Consider the following 23,036-nt stretch of genomic DNA (forward strand, 5'->3'; position numbering starts at 1 on the left):
AGTTTAAGGTCTTTGTTGTTAGTGCCTCTGCCGTTCTCACCGGCCAGGCACTCGGTGAGCCCAGTGGTAGTATCGGCCTCAAGGATATGGGGGCAGTGGAGGCAGCATTTGGGACTGGAGGGTGTCTCGGCGTGGGTACCAATCTGCGAGAACCATAGGTTTGCGCCAGATATGAGATTTCGGGGGTGGCAGCAGGCAGGGAATGAGCGATTTGGTGATCTGTTTATAAGGGGCAAATTTGCAAAGTTGGAGGACCTGGAGGAAAACTAAAAGTTGCCCAGGCGGATTGGTTTCAGGTACCTGCAGGTCCGGGATTTTGTAAAGAGACATCTCATCCTTTCCTGGGCTGCTGCCCCTGGGTTTGCAGGATAAGGTACAGTGGGGGGATAAGATGGAGAGAGGAAGTGTCCGGGGTCTACAAGGAGTTGATAGACTCGGAGGGGGCCCTGGTGGGGGACATAACGTAAATGGAGGGGTTGGGAGGGGAGGTAGAGATCGGAACGTGGGCTGACGCCCTGCGGAGGGTAAATGCATCCTTGTTATGTGTGAGGCTAAGCCTAATTCAGTTTAAAGTAGTCCATAGGGCACATATGATGGTAGCGCAGATGAGTAGATTTTAGAGGGCGTGGTCGGTGCACGGGGAGACCCACTATTCACGTCCACATGGTTTGTGGTATGTTCGAAGCTAAAGGGGTTTGCGGACATAATGTCCAAGGTGCTCGGGGTGAAGGTGGCCCCAAGTGCAGAGGTAGCGATAGTCAGGGTGTCGGAAAAACCAGGGGGAAGAGAGAGAGGCTGATTGGCCTTTGTCATCCCTGATATCCCAGAGACAGATTTTATTTGGATGGAGGGACTCGGAGCCGCCGACAGCGGGGGTGTGGATGAGCGACCTGGTGGAATTCCTGAGGCTAGAGGTCAGGTTCGTCTTGAGGGGGTCGGTCGATGAGTTCGCTCGGAGGTGGATTATTGAATTCTTTAGAGAAATTTGAGGGATTAGCAAAGGGAGGGGTGGTAAGGGGATTAAAATGGAGAGGCAGAATGGGAGAAAAGGGCAATACTGGGGGAGCAGGGGGGAAAAGAATGGATGCTGGGTTATTTATAATGTATGATTTTTCTTCTGCTTTATTTTGTTTATATGTAAATGCCTTGAATAAAATATTTTAAAATCCCACTGCCTCAGTTGTTTGTATCCAAATTAAATGAATATTGGATCTTTGAATGCACATGGTAGTACATAATAGTTGCAGTGAAACTGATCTCATGTCTAAATATTTAGTGATCTTGTTTCCTTCTGACATGGTGATATGAAGGAGGGTGGTTCAAATGGGGAGGCAGAGTGAAACACTCAAGGCAGTGGGATATTAAGAACCTGGTTCAGATAGCAGCAGCTTTCATTTATAGTGGGGGAAAAATAATAAATTTTATATATATATATATATACTTACTAATTGAAGCTATTTTAAATCTCAGTCCGGATTTCAAGTCTTTATCACCAGTATTGCCAAGATCATTTTCATTTGTCTCCATAGCCTCAACTAGGTTTCCAGCTGGGCGGTCCCTAAATTGAATCTGTATGTTTGAAAAGGATATTTGACACATTGAACTTTTGAATAACACACTTATCCCTGCTTTACTTACATGCAATCTCCCATTTCAAGCTCTTGAATTTTTCTCTCAACAGCAGTTTCTACTGCACTTCTTGCCAATGAGTATTCCACAAAAAATGCTTCCAACACAAATGCTATAAAGATACTTTCGAAGAAGAAAAAAATCAATCATTCATGTTAACAAAAATATTTGTGCAATTCAAAAAGTCACCATATTGGACTTACTTGATAAGTATAATAACAACCATTATATGAAACACGACAAAGAAGATCCTTGCAGTTAAGTGAGTTACTTTCACAAATCCAGTTGCAAGAAGTATTATTGTCAAGGAATCCAAAAACAAAATTAGTGAAGGTGATAAGTGAGAGAGTGAACTATAGGAAAAATGAAATGAAAATCGCTTATTGTCACGAGTAGGCTTCAAATGAAGTTACTGTGAAAAGCCCCTAGTCGCCACATTCCGGCGCCTGTTCGGGGAGGCTGTTACGGGAATGTAACACGACCACGCATTTAGGAAACGCTGACTCTATTTCAAATATTAATGCGAGTCATCCACCAAGTCAATTCAATGTGTTATTCAATCATCAATGGAACTAAAATTGGATTTGTAATTCAGGGAGTAAGAACTCAAGAGTAATTCTCCATGACAATTTGAATTCTGTTTTTAAAAATCTCGAAATAAAAGCCAATATGAGTAAATGATTCCAAACTCCACAATGATTCCAGACTCCACAAAATGTCATGATATCACGTCGAACATGGGCATCTGCCCGACATTGCGGAAAATTACCCAGGTAGGTCCTGTCCACAGGAAAAGCAGAACAAATCCAATCCGGTCCCATCAATCTACTCTCAATCAGTAAAGCGATTCAAGATTCACTGCCATCTTATCAGGTGACATTTATTCCAGAATAACCTGCTCTCTGATACTCAGTTTGGGTTCTGCCACTGCACACTGCTCCAGGCCTCATTACAGTTTTGGTTGAAACATGGACAAAAGAGCTAAATTCCAGAGGGGAAGAAGTGACAGTGACATAAAAGCAGAATTTGACCAGAGTTAGCATTCTAGCAAATGGGAATCAAGGGAAAACTCTTCACTGGTTGGAGTCATACCTAGCACAAGGGAAGATGATTGCAATTGTTGGAGGCAAACATCTCAGTCCCACGACATCACTGCAAGAGTTCCTCTGTGTAGTAACCTAGGCCCAATCATCTTCAGTTGCTTCATTGCCACTCTTCTCTCCAACGCAAGGTCAAAAGTATGGATATTCAATGATTGACAATATTGAGTACCATTCACAGTTCTTCAGATACTTAAGCAAGACCCGAACAAAATTCAGGTTAGGTCCAATGGTGACAAATAACATTTGCACTACACAAATGCCAGGCAATGACCATCTCCAACGAGAGAAAATATAACCACTTCCCCTTGACATTTAATGGCATCACCACAGCTAAAAATTCCATGTTGGTTATCTTGAGGGTTACCATTGAACAGAAATTGAACTGACCCAGCCAGAAAATATTGTGGCGACAAGAGGTCAGGACCTGGGAATCCTGCAGCAAGAAACTCACCTCCTGACTCCCCAAAAGATGTCCACCATCTACAAGACACCAGCTTGGAGTGGGATGGAATACTCTTCACTTGCCTGGATGAGCATAGCTCAAACAACACAAGACACTGAACACCATCCAGGACAAAACAGCCTGCTGGTGATCTGAATATCCCATGAACAAATGAAAAACTAAAGGAGACTGAACAGTAACTCAAAAAGGCTGTTGCCCATTCAGCCAAACGCTCATACCCCCAGGCCTCCTGCATTATTGCCCTCGTATTGCGCAAACCATTTTTGAAGAATTACATTCACCTTCTATAAAATTCCATTTTCCCAAATTAACATTACTCCAAAGTAAACTTCAAAGATATCGCTATCTACTTCATCCATTCACTTTCCCACAATGTGGTATATTCAAAAAGGGATAATTACGCAAAATAGTTTCCTGAACTGCTCCACACCTACTACATGGTTTTCATCTCTTTGGGAATCTCTTTAGTCAATGGAGGCCACATAAATTGGTTCTTAACTGAAGTGCCTTCATGAATTGGGTATATTTAATTTTAGTACCTCCAGAATTACACATTCATGATATTATCATTCCTAACATATGTTTGTGCATAGCTTGGGAAGGGCATGTTAATAGTTTATTATTTGGGCCAAGAAGTATAAACAACAAACACAGTCTCTCTGCTGGTTTCATGAGTTCCCTGAATTGATCACCCTGAACACCATGGCCCTATATGTAAAAGAAGCCCTAATGATGTTATTCCTGGACATCTTCACAACATCCAATTTCCTTACTATTGTTGCTAGATTCAGTGAATCTAATCTTCGTTTATAATACAAAGAAAACAATCACCTTTTGACCGATGCATCATTGCCTTAATAGGTTGATCAGGATATATATTAAATTTCATAAGCAAAGTCTGTGAGACCTCTCCAAGAATCAGATTAAAATACACTCAAAAACAGAATTGCAACCCTGCGCCATGGGTTTAAATTTTCCACTTTGAAGTTCTTTATTCATAGTTCCAATTTTCTAACTACATTAACACCCCATAAGATACTTCTCAATTTTCCCATGAGCAATGCACCTATCTAACTGCTTCATTCAGGGACCAGTGATATTATAGGAACATAGGAATTACGAGCAGAAGTAGGCAATTCAGCCCTTCAAGCCTGCTCTGCCATTCAATCAGCTCATGGCTGATCTCTCCCTGGTCTCAAATCCACCTACCTACCTGTTCCCCATATCCCTCTTTTTTCCCCTTTTATAATCAGAAGTATATCTATCTCCTACTGAACACAGTGGCTATCACTGTTGCTTCACAGCGCCAGGGTCTGCATCTTCTCCCTGTATCTACGTGGGTTTCCTCCGGGTGCTCCAGTTTACTCCGACAAGTCCTTAAAGATGTGCTTGTTAAGTGATTTGGACATTCCGAATTCTCCCTCATTGTACCCGAACGGGCGCCGGAATGTGGCAACTAGGGGATTTTCACAGCAACTTCATTGCAGTGTTAATGTAAGCCTGCTTGTGACACTAAGGGTTTTTATTAAAAAGTCACATTTTTACTTGAGTACCCGTTTCTTTTTTTCCCCAATCGAGGGGCAACTTAGCGTGGCCAATCCACCTACCCTCCACATCTTTGGATTGTGGGGGTGAGACTCACGCAGTCAGGGGAGAATGTGCAAACTCCACATGTACAGTTACTCAGGGCCGGATCGAACCCACAAGACCTTCAATTTAATAGGGAAAAGGAAAATTATTTGTAAATTTTTAAAAAAAGGATATCATGCCATTGATTGACCACTGTTAATTCAATCAGCAAAATGAAGGCCGAAACAATATTATTGAAGTTATTCCTGCAGTAGCCAAGAGCAGCAAACTGAGAACCCTTCAGTGCTAGATTTCCACAATATTTGGCTGCAGGGTCACTGGAGTTAGCACCATAAAATCGAATTCTGCCTTTGAACGCTTCCATTCCAATTATCGCAAAAATATAGTACACGACCTAAAAGAAAATTAATTTCAATTAATTATTTTTTTTTAAAGGGAGCTTATTAATTGAAATATCTAAAAGCATAATTACTTACCACAACAAGTCCTGCATAGGTTAGCATTGTAGGAATAAGATTTATCAGTGTACTCAGTAGAACCCGGAATCTTTAAAAGAAAACATATAGACACTTTAAAAAAAATAGGTACAGTAAAATCATTCAGAGATTCTGTATAATGGCCTTCACACTTTAACTTTTCCCTTCTCTCTCCAATTTTGAAAATCTTGTATGTTTACCTGAACTTCTTCTAAAGTCATAACACTGAGAAAGCAAAACAAGCAACTGTTTTTCAACCTTGGACAATTGTTTTTAAATTGAAGAAGTTTTCTCGATTCCAGAATCATGGAAGATATCATGTCGACCGATGTTTGGACGCCTCTATTTGCCGATAGTTGTGCCTGCTCTTGGAAGTATGACATTTTTCTTTTGTAGCAAGTTGCTGAAATTGTCAGCTGTTCACAGTGCAGCAAAGAAAACCAGGCAGAAGAGGACAAACGACAACAAGAGATAAAATTATAACTTGAAATGTCCTGATTTGCAACTCCAAAAAACCAAAAAGGAATAAAGGTTCAAACATAGGAATAGGAGTTGGCCATTTATTCTCTAGAGTCTGTTCTGCCATTCAAATGAGATCATATTGGATCTATGAACTAATTCTATATACCGGTCTGTGTCCTTTACCGCTTAATAACTTTGGTAAACCAAATTCTACCAATCTGGGCAGCACGGTGGCCTAGTGGTTAGCACAACCGCCTCACGGCGCTGAGGTCCCAGGTTCGATCCCGGCTCTGGGTCACTGTCCGTGTGGAGTTTGCACATTCTCCCCGTGTCTGCGTGGGTTTCGCCCCCACAACCCAAAAACAAAATGTGCAGAGTAGGTGGATTGGCCACGCTAAATTGCCCCTTAATTGGAAAAAATAATTGGGTAATCTAAATTTATAAAAAAAAAATAAAAAAATTCTACCAATCTCAGGTTGAAAGTTAACATTTGATCTAGCATCAACTGTAGTTTGTAGAAGAGTGCTAATCTACTCAGCACCCCAACAGTCCTAAACTCCTCAACCTGCAGGTGTAGCTTGTCTCCATCTATCCTATCTGTTTCCTGAATATTTCAAAAACTAGGAACAAATCAGCACCTTAAACATCATGGGAATATGATTCCCAGGAACATAACCCTTGTTTGGGATTGATTACTGGCCAAGCTGTGAAAGCATTCGTATATCAGTTATCAATATGACAAATCAAGTACTTGGAGCATCCACAGGCAACGGACTAGAGGTTAAACACGTTATATTGGTACTGTATGGAGAAAGAAAAATAGTGAGCTTAGCTCAACGATACAGCTTTGTTCATATTTTATATTCTTTCATGGGTATATGGGCGTCACTGGCAAGGCCAACATTTATTGCCCATCCTCTTTAGGGGCTGGTTTAGCACACTGGGCTAAATCGCTAGCTTTTAAAGCAGACCCAGGCAGGCCAGCAGCACGGTTCAATTCCCGTACCAGCCTCCCCGAACAGGCGCCGGAATGTGGCGACTAGGGGCTTTTCACAGTAACTTCATTTGAGGCCTACTTGTGACAATAAGCGATTTTCACTTCATTTTCTAATTGACCTTAAACTGAGTGGCTTGCTAGGCCATGTGGGTCTGGGTGGCAGATTTCCTTCCCTTAATGAGATGAGTGAACTAGATGGTAGTTCCAACCAAATGCTCAAGCAATTAGATTACTTCTTACTGGAGAAAGGACAACTGGTGGCATGGACATCTTCACATAATGGAAGACAGATCAAGTCCAAGTGAACACACTACCTACCATTCCCCTGCAGAACAGATATACCACGTTGGATACTGCTGAGGGAAATGATCTCTCAGGTGAGAGCAGCAACAACCAAACGTGTTACACCACGGTTGGTTTTGCTGCAGAGGGGAGGAGTAAAAAGTGTGGGAATGCAATAGTTATAGAGGATTCGATTGCAAGTGCAATAGATAGGTGTTTTTGTGGCCGCAAACAACTCCTGGATGGCGTGTTGCCTTCCTGGTGCTAGGGTCAAGGATGTCTTGGAGCAGTTACAGGACATTCTAGAGGGGGAGGCTGAACGCCGGTGGTCGTGTTGTACATCGGAACCAATGACATATGTTTGGGTTGGGTTAGGTGGATTGGCCATGCTAAATTGCCCGTAGTGTCCTAAAAAAAAAGTAAGGTTAATGGGGGGGTTGTTGGGTTACGGGTATAGGGTGGATACGTGGGTTTGAGTAGGGTGATCATGGCTCGGCACAACATTGAGGGCCGAAGGGCCTGTTCTGTGATGTACTGTTCTATGTTCTATGTTTAAAAAGCGATGAGGCCCTGAAAGCAGAATTAGGGAGTTAGGAAGAAAGTTGAGAAGTCAGACCTCAAAAGGTAGGATCTCAGGATTACTACCAGTGCCACATGCTCGTCAGAGTAGAAACAGCAGAATATATCATATGAATACATGGCTGAAGAGATGGTGTGAGGGGGAGGGTTTCAGATTCCTGAGGCATTTGGGCCAGCTCTGGGGAGGAGGGATCTGCACTAACTGGACGGGTTACCCCTGGGCAGGGCCGGCACTGATGTCCTTGGGGGGCTATTTGCTAGAGCTGTTGGGGAGGGTTTAAACAAATATGGTAGGGGGAATAGGAACCCATGTAAGAATTCAGAGCAGGGGAAAATCAAGAACAAGAGAAAGGACAGCAATGAAAATAGAAAAAGTGTTAGACAGAGAAATCAAGGGATCAGATATCGACAATATAAAAAATGGTAGGGGCCGGTCAAGGAGCGTTAAAATGGACTAGCCTTAAGGTTCCAAATGCTCCGAGCATTTGAAATAAAATGGATGAATTAGTTGCACAGGTAGATGTAAAGGGGTATGATATAGTTGGGATTACGGAGACATGGCTCCAAGGTGACCAAGGATGGAAACTAAACATTGAGGGATATTCAGTTTTTGGGAACAACAGACAGAAAATAAAGGTGATGGACTTGCATTGTTGATTAAAGAAAATATTGCTAAAATATTAAGTAAGGATATTAGCACAGACGATGTGGAATTTGTATGGGTTGAGTTAAGAAACACCACAGGGCAAAAATCATTTGTAGGGGTGGTATACCGGCCACCAAACTGCAGTGGCAATGTTGGGAGTAGCATTAGACAGGAAATCAGAGATGCATTTGTGTCAAAAGAAACATCTGTGATTGTGGGTGACTTTAATTTCCAAATGGGCGAGTCAAATTAATCACCGTGCAATAGGGGAGGAATTTCTGGAGTGTATATGGGATAGTTTTCTGGCCAATACATTGAAGAACCAACAAGAGAATATGCCATCTCAAATTGGGAGTTGTGCAATGAGAAAAGATTAACTGGCATTATGGTTGTGAGAGAACCCTAATATGATAGAATCCTTTATTGTGGTGGATAGTGAGGTAGTTGATTCTAAGACTAGAGTCCTGAATCTCAATAAAGGTAACAATGATGGTATTAGGCATGAGTTGGCTATGATGGACAGGCAATGGCAGGCATTCAAGAATGAGTGAACTCCAAAAGTTGTTTATTCCTTTTGGTGCAAGAGTAGAAAGGGAACCGTGGCTTACAAGGGAAATTAGAGATAGTATTCAAAGAAGAGGCATACAAGTTAGCAAGAAAAAGTGATAGACCTAAGGATTGGGAACAGTTTAAAATTCAACAAAGGCAGACTAAGGGTTTGATTAAGAGGAGGAAAATACAATATGAAAGTAAGCTAGCGGGGAACATGACCATAGAGTTTCTATACGTATGTAAAGAGAAAAATATAGATAAAAATGAATGTAGCCCCCTTACAGAGGGCGAGATTCTCCGCAAATACGGAGAATCGTAAAGGCTGCCGTGGGACAGGCCGTGACCCACAGCAGCCTTCACGGCCACTTCCGGGGCCGATTCTCCCCCCCGGGCGGGGCTAGGAGCGCGGCCCCGTGCGTCACGGCCTTGACGACGGTCGTCAAGGCCGCACGTCAAGTCTCACGGCGGCTGACGCGGCCGATGACGTCAGCCGCGCATGCACAGGTTCGACAACACCAACCCGCGCATGCGCAGTTGACGTCTTTCTCCTCAGTCGCCCAGCAAGGCATGGCGGCTTGATCATGCCGGGCAGCGGAGAGGAAAGAGTGCGTCTGTTTTGGACGCTGGCCCGACGATCGGTGGGCACCGATCGCGGGCCTGTCCCCTCCCGAGCACAGTCGTGGTGCTCCCGTGCCAATCGGGCCTCTAGATGCCCCAAACGGGCATCTGCCGCCCGTTTCATGATCTGTGTTTGATGCCGTGGTGAAACGGGAGTGAAGGGCCGGCCGCTCGGCCCATCGGTCTCGGAGAATCGCAGCTCGCGATTCGTGGCGTGTGGGGGGGGGGGGGGGAAAGAGAGAGAGAAAGAGAATAGCGGGAGGGCGTGAAAAATGTCGAGAGGCCCTCCCGCTATTCTCCCACCCGGCGTGGGGGGCGGAGAATCGCGCCCAGAAAGTTTGAATTCATTACTTCTGTCTGCACAAAGGAAGATATGAATAATGTACTGGCACTTCAACACCAGTTTTAGAGAGGAGTTGAAGGAAATTAGCATTAGTTAAGAAATGGTTTGGGAGAAATCAATAGGATTGGAGGTGGATAAATCTCCAGGGCCTGATAATCTTCATCCCAGAGTATTTAAGGAAGTGATGCTAGAAATATTCGATCCATTGGTGGTTATTTTGCAAAATTCTTTGGACTCGGAACGGTTCCTACAGATTGCAGGGTAACTAATATAACCCTGCTATTCCAAAAGGGAGGTACAGAGAAAACAGTGACCTATAGACCAGTGAGTTCCCATGATCAAGGATTTCATAGCACAGCATTTGGAAAGCAGTTGTAATATCAGACAAAATCAGCATGGGATTTATGCATGAGGAATCATGCTCGACAAATCTATTGGAGTTCTTTGAAGATCTAACTAGTAGAGTTAACAAGAGAGATGCAGTGGAGGCGGTTTATTTAGACTTTCAGAAAGCTTTTGACAAGGTCTCACAGAGCAGATTACTATGTTAAGTTAAAGCACATGGAATTACGGGTAGTGTCTTGTGATGGATACAAAGCTGGTCAGCAGGAAGCAAAAAGTTGGAATAAATGGGTCTGTTGCCGAGTGGAAGGCAGACACTAGTGGGGTACCACAGGGATCTGTGCTAGGACCCAGACTGTCACATTATATATTTTAATGATTTGGATGAGGGAATTAAATGTATTATCTCCAAATCTGTAGATGAATACAAAGCTGGGTGGGAGGGTGAGCTGTGAGGAGGACGCAGAGATGCTTCAGCCGGATTTGGACAGGCTGAGCGAGTGGGTATATGCATGGCAAGTGCAGTATAATGTGGATAAATGTGAGGTTATCCACTTTGGTGGCAAAAATAGAAAGGCAGATTATTATTTGAATGGGTGTAAATTGAGAGAAGTGGATACTCAGTGAGACCTTGGTGTCCTCGTGCATCTGTTGCTGCGACCACACAGGTACAGCAGGCAGTAAAAAAGACAAATGGTTTGTTGGCCTTCCTGGAAAGAGGATTTGAGTATAGGAATAGAGATAATTTACTATAATTGTAAAGGGCATTGGTGAGGCCACACCTGGAGTATTGTGTGCAACTGTTGTGTCTTTATCTAAGGAAGGATGTTCTTGTTATGGAGGGAGTACAGCGAAGGTTTATCAGGCTGATTCCTGGGATGGCGGAATGGTCATGGAGGAGAAACTAAATCGGTTAGGATTATAACCACTGGAGTTAAGAAGGGTGAGGTGGTTGGGTGGGGGTGTCTCATAGAACTTTATAAGTTTCAAACCGGATTAGACGGGGTAGATTCAGAAAGAAGGTTCTCGATGGTAGGGGAGTCCAGAACTAGGAGTCGTAGTTTGAGGCTAATTAGTAAACCTTTAGGACTGAGGTGAGGAGAAATTTCTTCACCCAGAGAGTACTGAATCCATGGAATTCACTACCACAGAAAGTAGTTGAGGCTAAACTGTTGTGTAATTTCAAGAAGAAATAGGATATAGCTCTTGGGGCTAAAGTAATCAAGGGATATGGAGCGGGGGGAGGGGGTGGGGGGGGGGTAGAATCAGGGTATTGAACTCGATTATCACCATGATTATAATGAATGGTAGAGCAGGATCGGAGGGTTAAATGGCCTCATCCTGCTTCTATTTTCTATCTTTCTATGTAACTCAGAAAAGACATCCCCCCCCCCCCCCCCCCCCACCCCAGCAATGCATTACTGGGCATGTAGCACAGACTCTCAAAGGTAACATGTACAAAGTTCAGTCTATACCTCTGGAAACTGTCAATGATCCTGATTAATCGAAGTACTCTCAGGATGAACACAATATCCAAGACCTGTTGACTGCTGTATCCACCAGCTGAGGGGGCAAAAGAGAACCCCAAAATTAAAAGGCTGGCAATTGTTTAGTAAGTGCATTTTAATTGTCTGAACTAAACCTTTATATATTTCCAAGAATTCCATTGACAGCAAGTTTGTAAATCAAAAAGTATATTAATAAACACTGCTGATTCTCAATATTCATTTTACGGCTTAGAACAAAACTCTTTGAAATAAGTGAGGGGAGGGGAGAGTGACTGCCCCTGACAGCAAGGCAGCTTTTGACCATATGTGGCATCAAGGGGCCATGTATAACTGAAGACAATGGGAATGGGTGGAAAACTATCCATCGGATAGAGTCATGGTTAGCATGAAACAAATATAGTTGTAGTTGTATTTTTTTCTTTTAAATTCATCCAGGGGATGTGGGCATTGCTGGTTAGGCCAGCATTTATTGCCCTTTAGAAGGTGGAGGTGAGTTGCCTTCTTGAACCGATTCAGTGTTGGATGTGTAGGTACACCCACTGTGCTGTTAGGGAGGGAGTTCCCAGCAACAATGAAGGGTTATTTCCTACCCTATCCAACATCAACTGCTTAATTTAAATGAAGGATCATAGGAACATAGGAAGAGGTTCCATTTGGAACTCCTTAAATGCTGAAGCAAACTGTGCCCATATGCAGCAAGGCCTGGACCGCCTTTAGCCTTCAGCTGATGAATGGCAAGGATCATTCATGCCACACAAGTGGCAGTCAATGATCATCTCCAACAAGAGAATCTAACCCTCGCCCCAACATACCTGGGGGGGGGGGGGGGGGGGGGCACAAGTCCTGAAAGACGTGCTTGTTAGGGGAATTGGACATTCTGAATTCTCCCTCTGTGTACCTGAACAGGCGCCAGAATGTGACAACTAGGGGGTTTTCACAGTAACTTCATTGCAGTATTAATGCAAGTCTCCTCGTGACACTAATAAAGTTTATCATTATTAATTAAAAACAGAACTGGGACTAGCTGAAGAAATACCATGGGACGAGAGCAGATCCTTGGCTGACAATTCTATGGAGAGTAACTCACCTCCTCACTGCCAAAGGCCCGTTCACCATCTCCGAAGAAGAACTCTGAACCCAATGGCCTGCAGCCTATGGTCTTAAAAGAAGTGGGTGCACAGACAGTAGATGCATTCATTGCAATCTTCCAAAACTCCCTAGATTCTGGGAAAGTCCCAGCATAATGGAAAACTTTAAGTTTTACACCTTTGTTCAAGAAAGGCAGGAGGCAGAAAGCAGAAAACTTTAGGCCAGTTAGCCTAACGTCGGGATCCCAGATCTCTGGAGACCAGACATTGCCGGCTTTGTGAGGTCACGCCGACCAGTGTGATAGCGTGAGGCAAGCCTCCAGGATTTTCTTCTTCTAGGTATTGGACAACATGGCGAGAAAAGCCAACCGCGCAGCCAACGAGCTGCACTTCTCTTCCCCTACCTTGGTTCAGCACTTTAGGGGAAAACAAAGGAAATTTCAGCCCAAAGAATCCGCAAAAGGGACATATAGAGGTTTACGGGATAGGGCAGAAAATTGGCGATGGGGTAAAAATGTGGGAAAGCAGGAGGCTGTTCACTTCGGCAGGAAGAATAAAAAAAAGCAGAATATTGTTTAAGTGGAGAGACTACAGAATGCTGAAATACAGAGGGATCTAGGTGTCCTTGAAGATGAATCACAAAAGGGCAGCATGTAGATACAATAAGTAATTAGAAAGGCAAACAGAATGCTGATCTTTACCGCACGGATATAGGAGTATAAAACTAGGGAATTCTTGCTGCAACCATGCAGGGCGAGACCACCCGAATACTCAGTCACCTTACATAAGGAGGGACATAAGGTGGGCAGCACGGTAGCCTTGTGGATAGCACAATGGCTTCACAGCTCCAGGGTCCCAGGTTCGATTCCGGCTTGGGTAACTGTCTGTGTGGAGTCTGCACATCCTCCCAGTGTGTGCATGGGTTTCCTCCGGTTTCCTCCCACAGTCCAAAGATGTGCAGGTTAGGTGGATTGACCATGATAAATTGCCCTTAGTGTCCAAAATTGCCCTTAGTGTTGGGTGGGGTTATTGGGTTATGGGGATACGGTGGAGGTGTTTACCCTGGGTAGGGTGCTCTTTCCAAGAGCCGGTGCAGACTCGATGGGCCGAATGGCCTCCTTCTGCACTGTAAATTTTATGAAATTTATTATACCTGCATTGGAAGTAGTTTAACGAACGTTCATTAAGCTGATTCCCAGAATGAGAAGTTTGTATTATGAAGAATGGTTCACCCTCTAATCATTGGAGTTTAGAAAAGGAGATAGGATCATATTGAAACATATAAAGATTCTGAAGGGGTTTGACAGGGTAGGTGCTGAAAGGTGGTTTCCACTCGTAGGGGAACCTAGTGCGAAAGGGCACAGTTTCAAAATAGAGGGTCTCCCATTTAAGATAATAATATTGTTACAAGTAGGCTTACATTAACACTACAATGAATTTACTGTGAAATGCCCCTCATCGCCACATTCTGGCGCCTGTTCGGGTACACAGAAGGACAATTCATAATGTCCACTTCACCGAACAGCACGTCTTTCGGGACTTGTGGGATGAAACCGGAGCACCCGGAGGAAACCCATGCAGACACAGGGAGAACGTGCAGACTCAACACAGACAGTGACCCAAGCCGGGAATCGAACGTAGGACTCTGGAGCTGTGAAGCAACAGTGCTAACCACTGGAGGAGCGGAGGAGGAATTTCTTCTCTGGGGACCATTAGTCTTTGGAATTCTCTCCCCCAGCAAGCAGTGGGGGCTGGGCCATTAAAGATATTCAAGGCGGAGTTAGACTGATTTTTGTTCGACAACAGAGTAAAGGGAAACAGGCAGAAAGTGGAGTTAAGCCATTATCTTATTCTTTTTTTTTTTTAAATAATTTTTATTGAAATTTTTCGATACAAACATTTACCCCTACTACATTTTAAATTATAACACAACAAATCCCCCCTGGAAAATCCTCCCCACGCCCTCCCCCGCGCGCACCCCCCCCCCCCCCCCCCCCCCCCCCCCGCGCTACCAGTCTAGCAACCAAACCGTTTTTCCCTTTCTGACGATGGCCTCGGGCAGTCATTGCCCGCGACCCCCCGCTGACGTGCTCCCTTCGTTGCTATCCCCCCCCCCTCCCTTTCCCCCCCCCCCTTTCTCCCCGGGTTGCTGCTGTTTCGGCCTCCAGTTCCTATCTCTGATCCAGAAAGTCAAGGAAGGGCTGCCACCGCCGGAAGAACCCCTGTACCGACCCTCTCAGGGCGAATTTGATTCTTTCCAATTGGATGAAGCTTGCCATGTCGTTTAACCAGGTGTTAACACTTGGTGGCCTTGTGTCCCTCCACTGAATCAAGATCCTTCTCCGAGCTACCAAGGACGCAAAGGCCAATATTCCGGCCTCCCTTGCCTCCTGTACTCCTGGCTCCACCCCAACCCCAAAAATCGCTAGCCCCCACCCTGGTTTGACCCTGGTTCCCACCACTCTCGATACCGTCCCCGCCACCCCCTCCCAGAACTCTTCCAGTGCCGGGCACATCCAGAACATATGTACATGGTTCGCAGGGCTTCCCGAACACCTAACACACCTGTCCTCACCCCCGAAGAACCGACTCATCCTAGTCCCCGTCATATGGGCTCTGTGCAGCACCTTAAATTGGATGAGGCCCAACCTTGCGTACGACGACGACGAATTGACCCTCTCTAAGGCATCCGCCCATGTCCCATCTTCTATCTGCTCTCCCAGCTCCGCTTCCCACTTGTCTTTCAGCTCCTCTATCGATACCTCCTCCACCTCCTGCATTATTTTGTAGATGTCCGAGACCTTCCCTTCTCCGACCCAGACCCCTGACAGCACCCTATCACTCACCCCTCTATCGGGAAGCAAGGGAAATCCTTCCACCTGGCGTCTGGCAAATGCCTTCACCTGCAGGTATCTAAACGTGTTCCCCGGGGGGAGCTCAAATTTCTCCTCCAGCTCTCCCAGGCTCGCAAACCTCCCCTCTATGAACATGTCCCTCAGTTGCCTGATGCCCGCCCTGTGCCAGCTCTGGAATCCCCCGCCAGTGTTCCCCGGGACAAATCTGTGGTTCCCTCTCAGTGGCGCCGCCATCAGACCCCCCACTTCCCCCCTGTGTCGCCTCCACTGCCCCCAGATCTTCAGGGTGGCCGCCACTACCGGACTCGTGGTATACCTTGTGGGGGGGAGCGGCCATGGTGCCGTTACTAGCGCCCCCAGGCTTGTATTGCCGCAGGACGCCCTCTCCATACGTTTCCAAGCTGCCCCCTCCCCCTCCATCACCCACTTGCGCACCATCGATGCGTTCGCCGCCCAGTAGTATCCGGAAAGATTGGGTAGCGCTAATCCTCCCCTGTCCCTACTCCGTTCCAAGAAAATCCTTCTCACTCTAGGGGTGCCATGTGCCCACACATAGCCCATAATGCTGCTAGTTACCTTCTTGAAGAAGGCCCTGGGGAGAAAGATGGGCAAGCACTGAAACAGAAACAAGAACCTCGGGAGGACCGTCATTTTGACTGACTGCACCCTCCCTGCTAGCGACAGCGGTACCATGTCCCACCTCTTGAACTCCTCCTCCATCTGCTCCACCAGCCTTGAAAAGTTCAGCTTGTGGAGGGTCCCCCAGTTCCTTGCCACCTGCACCCCCAAGTACCTGAAGCTCTTTACTGCTCTCTTAAAGGGGAGCCGCCCAATTCCCTCCCCCTGATCTCCCGGGTGTATCACAAAGACCTCACTTTTACCCACATTTAATTTATATCCCGAAAAGTCCCCAAACTCCGCTAGTATTTCCATTACCTCCGGCATTCCCCCTTCCGGGTCCGCCACATATAACAACAAATCATCCGCATAGAGTGATACCCGATGTTCCTCCCCTCCCCTTGTCAGTCCTCTCCACCCCCCTGAACCCCTCAGTGCCATCGCCAACGGTTCGATCGCTAATGCAAATAGTAAGGGGGATAGGGGGCATCCCTGCCTGGTACCCCGATGGAGCCCAAAATACTCTGACCTCCTCCCGTTTGTAACCACACTCGCCATCGGGGCCGAATACAGCAGCTTCACCCACTTGATAAATCCCTCCCCAAACCCAAACCGTTCCAGCGTCTCCCACAGGTATTCCCACTCCACCCTATCGAATGCCTTCTCCGCATCCAGTGCTACCACTATCTCAGCCTCCCCCTCCACTGCTGGCATCATAATCACATTCAACAGTCTCCGGACATTTGTGTTAAGTTGTCGTCCCTTTACGAACCCCGTCTGGTCCTCATGGATTACCCCTGGCACACAATCCTCTATTGTGGTTGCCAGGACCTTTGCCAACAGTTTGGCATCTACATTCAAGAGGGAGATAGGCCTGTAGGACCCGCACTGTACAGGGTCTTTGTCCCGCTTCAGGATCAAGGAGATCAGGGCCTGTGACATTGTCGGGGGCAGAACCCCCCCCTCTCGCGCCTCATTGAAGGCTCGCACCAGCACTGGACCCACCAAGTCCACATACTTCTTATAAAATTCCACCGGGAACCCATCCGGCCCCGGCGCCTTCCCCGCCTGCATCTGGCCTATCCCTTTAACTAGCTCCTGCAGCTCTATCGGCGCCCCCAGCCCCTCCACCCGTTCCTCCTGGACCTTTGGGAACCTCAATCTATCGAGGAAGTTCTCCATTCCCCCCCTCCTCCTGGTTGGCTCAGACCGGTACAATTCCCTGTAGAAATCCCTGAAGACCCCGTTCACCTCTTGCCCCTTCTGCACTACGTTCCCTCCCTTCTCTCTCACTCCCCCAATCTCTCTGGCTGCATCTCGCTTGCGCAGCTGGTGTGCTAGCATCCTGCTCGCCTTTTCCCCGTACTCATAGACCGCGCCCTGTGCCCTTCTCCATTGCGTCTCCGCCTTCCTAGTGGTCAGTAGGTCAAACTGGGCCTGTAAACTGCGCCGCTCCCTCAACAGCCCCTCCTCTGGTGTCTCCGCATATCTCCTGTCCACTTCTATAAGTTCCCCCACCAGTCTCTCCCTCTCCTTCCTTTCTCTGTGTGCCCTTATGGAGATCAGCTCTCCTCTGATCACTGCTTTCAGGGCCTCCCAGACTACCCCCACCTTCACCTCGCCCGTGTCGTTCGTGCCCAGATATCTCTCAATGCCCTTCCGGACCCTTCCGCACACCTCATCGTCCGCCAGCAGCCCCACATCCAGGCGCCACAACGGGCGCTGGTCCCGTGCTTCCCCCAGTTCTACCTCTACCCAGTGTGGTGCATGGTCCGAAATCGCAATGGCCGAGTACTCCGTGTCCTGCACTCTCGAAATCAGCCCCCTGCTCAGTACAAAAAAGTCTATTCTGGAGTACACCCTGTGGACGTGGGAGAAAAAAGAATACTCCCTCGCCCTTGGCCTGCCAAATCTCCAAGGGTCTACCCCCCCCATCTGCTCCATGAACCCCCTTAGCACCTCTGCCGCTGCCGGCCTCCTATTCGTCCTGGAACTCGATCTGTCCAGCCCAGGGTCGAGCACTGTATTGAAGTCCCCCCCCATGATCAGGCCCCCTGCCTCCAGACCCGGAATGAGGCCCAACAGGCGCCTCATAAAACCCGCGTCATCCCAATTCGGGGCATACACATTCACCAGCACCACATTCTCTCCCTGCAGCCTACCCTTCACCATCACGTACCTACCCTCCTTATCTGCTACCACCTGCGCCGCCACGAACGACACCCTCTTTCCCACCAAAATCGCCACCCCCCGGTTCTTTGCGTCCAAGCCTGAGTGGAACACCTGTCCCACCCACCCCCTTCTCAGGCGTACCTGGTCTACTACTCTCAAGTGAGTCTCCTGCAACATTGCCACATCCGCCTGCAGTCCCTTTAGGTGTGAAAAAACCCTTGCTCTCTTGACCGGCCCATTCAGCCCCCTCACGTTCCAAGTAATCAACCGGGTCACGGAGCGACCTGTCCCTTTCCCCTGTCTATTAGCCATGTCCTGTCCCCTGTTCGCCCCGGGTCGACCCTCCCCTTCTGACCCGTTCCCCATGGCGATGGCCCCCCCCCCTCTCTCCTCCCGTTCTTCCCTTCCCGTCCTCGGCCTTTCCAGCAGCAACCCGGTATCCCCCCCCCAACCCCCCCCCCCCCCGGCTAGGACCCCTCCTAGCCGCGGTGTATCCACCATCGTACTCCCGAGAGTCAGCTGATTTTCGCTGACCCGGCTGCCCCTGCCACACTCCGACTCCTCCCGATGTGGGGGGGGGGGGAGGGGCCTCCCCCCCCCTTGCCATCCCTCTCTGACCCCGCTTCAGCGCGGGAAAAGCCGCCATTGCTGGCCACACCCCACTCTTCTCTCCTCCCCCTTCCTCCGTCCCGCGCGCGGGAAACAGGGGAAAGCCCGCGCTTTCGCCCGGCCACACCCTACCCCGCCATCTTCAATTCCACCCCCGTCCCCATCCAAGCCCATAAAAAAGCCCCCTTAAAACGAGAGGAAGAAAAAAGAGAAAAAGAAAACCCGCATAACCAACTTGCACCCCCCCGTCCCGCCTCCCCAACTTAACAATATAACAATATAAATAACAAATCTCAAATAAATACATAAATACATAACTATGCCTGCATAACTAAATAACTACCCAATAATAACGTATTTAACCATCACCCTCCATCGAACAGAACAGTAACCATAACCCTTAAAGAACAGATCAAAAAACAGTAAAAAAAGCCCCCCCTACAACAACAATAATTAAGGGAAGTTGGCAACGGGAAGAGACACACAAAAAGGAACAAAGAAACCCCCCATAACACAAGTTTCAAAGAAACCAAACGATCCATCAACTTTAACAAGTTCCGACCTGGCCTAAGAAAGACATGGGCCACTTGATCAGTCAAGGGTACTCGGGCGGCCTCGACCGCCGGCGTTCCCAAGTTCTAGTTCAGGTCCAGCTTTTCCTCCCGAACAAAAGTCCATGCCTCCTCTGGGGTCTCAAAGTAATGGTGCTGGTCCTTGTAGGTGACCCACAAGCGCGCTGGCTGCAGCATTCCGAACTTGATCCTCTTTGCGTGCAGCACCGCCTTCGTCCGGTTAAACCGGGCCCGCCGCTTTGCCACCTCCGCACTCCAGTCCTGATATATCCGCACCGTCGAATTCTCCCATTTGCTGCTTTTCTCCCTCTTGGCCCACCTCAGCACTTTCTCCCGATCACAGAAACGCTGGAATCGCACCAGCACCGCCCTCGGGGGCTCGTTCGCCCTAGGCCGCCTAGCCATGACCCGATATGCTTCTTCCAGCTCCAGAGGCGATGGACCGGCCCCCTCTCCCATCAGGGAGCTCAGCATCTCCGCTACATATTTCGGGAGATCAGGCCCCTCCAGGCCTTCTGCTAGGCCCAGGATCCTCAAGTTCTTCCGCCTCATTCGAGTGTCCAGCTCCTCAAAGCGGCTCTGCCATTTCAGGTGGAGTGCCTCGTGCACCTCCACCTTTCCCACGAGGACCGTGGCCTCCTCCTCCCTTGCAGTCATCTCCTGCTGCAGCTCTCTTATCGACGCCTCTTGGGTCGCCTGGGCCCCCATCAGCCTTGTGGTCGTCGCGTTCATAGACTCTAAGAGTTCCACTTTCAGCTCCGTAAAACACCGGAGGAGAGCGGCCTGCTGCTCCTCCGCCCATTTTCTCCAATCTTCTAGTGCGCCACCGGCCGCCATTTTGGTCCTCTTCCCCCGCTTTTTTCGGGGAGCTGCTGCCGCTTTTTTTGTCGCCCCACTCCGAGGACCGACCATAAAGTTGGTCTCACTCTCCTCAGGGAGCCTTCCCCCACCGGGATTCGTCTTTACAGTACCGTCGGGGCCCTCCAATCGGCCCTTAAACACCTTTGTCGCAGGAGCTGCCAAATGTGCGACTTAGCTGGTCATAGCCGCAACCGGAAGTGCCATTATCTTATTCAATGGTGGAGCAGACTCAAGGATCAAATGGTCTACTCATGCTCCTATTTCTTGCGTTACGTCAAACACGGCATCAAAGTTTGCAGAGATCTCAAGCATACTAGTTTGGCTGGAATTTCCACTACAGCAATGTGCATAGAGAGTTAATGATCAGCAATATTTACAACCCACCAATCACAGCTGCAAACACGCATCCTTCTCGGAGACGTTAATAGCCATCATGCATGAATGAATAAAGGACGTTTGTGGACCAGATGGGTTTTTACAATGAATGAAGGTGCATTCTATAATGGAGAAGCAAATAGAGAGTTCCACTGAAGCAAATAAGTTTGGCCACTTTGATGCTATAAGATCAAGGCAAATTCTATTGTCAAGGCAGCGGAGAGAAGCAGACAGCAAATCTCCTTCTTCACTGAGGTACTGACACCTCGTAAAAAAATCCATCTAACCAGAGTAAAATTACTGCCCTCCTGAAGGAAGAGAAGAACACCTAACACCTCAGTTTTCCATCTGAGCGCATTAAATTGCACTTGTTGCAAAGTGCAGAAGAGGTTACTATCCCATAAGCTAGCCTTCATTAACAAGCCAGCCGTCTCAAAGGAACAGGCTGGCTGTTGGAGTGGCTGCAGCCACGTGGTAACATTAACAATGTACATCAAGGTCACTGCTGTGGCATTCACGGATCCAACATCTGCATGCAACACAGGAAAGAAACACAAACACAACTACTTTGCAGAACAGTGAGCCACTTCTCCACTTGTGCGCATTGGCACTCAAACGAGACACGGAGTTCTGCAGGATTCTGCATTTCAGAGATCTCGTTATTCATTGTTTACAACATTGACCTTCCTGAAACAGAATCCTGAAAGTTCCTATCAGATGACATTGCCTTGACCATGAAAAACACTAAATCTACCTCCACTAAGGAGATACTAACAGCACTTAAAGGAATGGAGGCAGTGGCATTGTCACTGGACTAGCAATCCAGAGACCCAGAGCAAGACGGCAGCACGGTAGTTAGCATAAATGCTTCACAGCTCCAGGGTCCCAGGTTCGATTCCCGGCTGGGTCACTGTCTGTGCGGAGTCTGCACATCCTCCCCGTGTGTGCGTGGGTTTCCTCCGGGTGCTCCAGTTTCCACCCACAGTCCAAAAATGTGCGGGTTAGTTGGATTGGCCATGCTAAATTGCCCATAGTGTCCTAAAAAGTAAGGTTAAGGGGTGGGGTTGTTGGGTTACGGGTATAGGGTGGATACGTGGGTTTGAGTAGGGTGATCATTGCTCGGCACAACATCGAGGGCCGAAGGGCCTGTTCTGTGCTGTACTGTTCTAAGACCTGGGGTTCAAATCCCGCCCAACGGCAGACTAGGAAATTTGAATTCAATAAAAATTTGGAATTAAAAGTTGTAAAAACCCATCTGGTCCACAAACGTCCTTTATAGAAGGAAATCTGCCGTCCTTGCCTGGTCTGGCCCACAAGTGACCCCACTAAGTGCCTTAGAGGTGGACAATCCTCAGTGTTATATCCAGACTTCAGCATTCCCACTAATGCTATGGGGTAAAAATGGGGGAATGGAACGAGTTGGATTGCTCTTTTCAGCTAGCCAAGTCAGGCATGATGCATTGAATCATGACACATCATATTATGTTGACCTACATCAAACGGTTCCACTAGCTACACCCCCTACTTTGTTCCAATAGTTTAAAAATTACACTGGTAACCAAGTACAAACGATACCCAATACTTACATGACTTAAGTGTAGTATTGACTATAGTACCCAGCAAAGCAGCGATGATTATTAGGGTATCAAACCTAGAATGTTCATAAAAGGAAGTTAATTTATAGCTATGCATCTAGAATAAATCACAATAACGTAAATGTTGAGAATAGTTTTTCAAAAAAGTGTTAAGATTACCAATTCCAAAATTGGGATTTGGCAAAAAACGCCCTGGGTTCATAGGCAAAGAGTTTCAACAGTATTTCCATTAAGTAGAGAGTCAAAAACGCCCATTCTGCCTTGGATATCAAAGGATTGGTCTCGTCGCCACCAATAAAAATAGCATTTATAACAATGATAACATCGTATGTGTAACGGAAACCCCTGTTAGAAAAAAAAATGACAAACATAAAAACATTTAGCAACATTGAAAGGGTCTCATTTTACTGCCTCAAGATTGAGTTAGAAACATCAGCAGAGACTAGTTGGGTCAAAAGGCTCCTTTCTGTACTGTATTGGACATTACACAAGTAGGTCTCCAATCGCATTGCTCACTACAGTAGTGTCAACTGTGCACAGTAGTGTCAGCTAGGGTTCAGTTGATAACACACTTGTTTCACAATCGCACGGTTCCAAGTTCAAGCCCCAGGAATTGAACTACCAAAAAAAATGATAAGACTGCTATGCTCCTTTACCTTACTTCAGGAGATAAGGTGTATGTACTGTAACATCTAATATAT

At 47.1% G+C, this 23,036-nt stretch overlaps 1 protein-coding gene across 2 annotated transcripts in view; it reads right to left on the reverse strand.

Annotated features, from left to right (window-relative positions):
* tpcn3 (two pore segment channel 3) overlaps positions 1-23,036 on the reverse strand; it is an 88,865-nt gene that overhangs the window by 1,444 nt on the left and 64,385 nt on the right. The window contains exons 11-18 of one of the 2 annotated variants that reach the window (XM_038799123.1): positions 22,495-22,680; positions 22,327-22,391; positions 11,558-11,645; positions 5,262-5,331; positions 4,960-5,179; positions 1,833-1,923; positions 1,639-1,752; positions 1,446-1,558 (exon numbers count right to left, since the gene is read on the reverse strand). In XM_038799123.1, the coding sequence (XP_038655051.1) occupies positions 1,446-1,558; positions 1,639-1,752; positions 1,833-1,923; positions 4,960-5,179; positions 5,262-5,331; positions 11,558-11,645; positions 22,327-22,391; positions 22,495-22,680 (947 nt within the window). The remainder of the gene's footprint in view (positions 1-1,445; positions 1,559-1,638; positions 1,753-1,832; positions 1,924-4,959; positions 5,180-5,261; positions 5,332-11,557; positions 11,646-22,326; positions 22,392-22,494; positions 22,681-23,036) is intronic. The other variant, XM_038799124.1, reaches the window with a different exon arrangement.

Source organism: Scyliorhinus canicula, chromosome 6 (genome assembly GCF_902713615.1).
Source record: "Scyliorhinus canicula chromosome 6, sScyCan1.1, whole genome shotgun sequence".
Classification (NCBI taxonomy): Eukaryota; Metazoa; Chordata; class Chondrichthyes; order Carcharhiniformes; family Scyliorhinidae; genus Scyliorhinus; species Scyliorhinus canicula.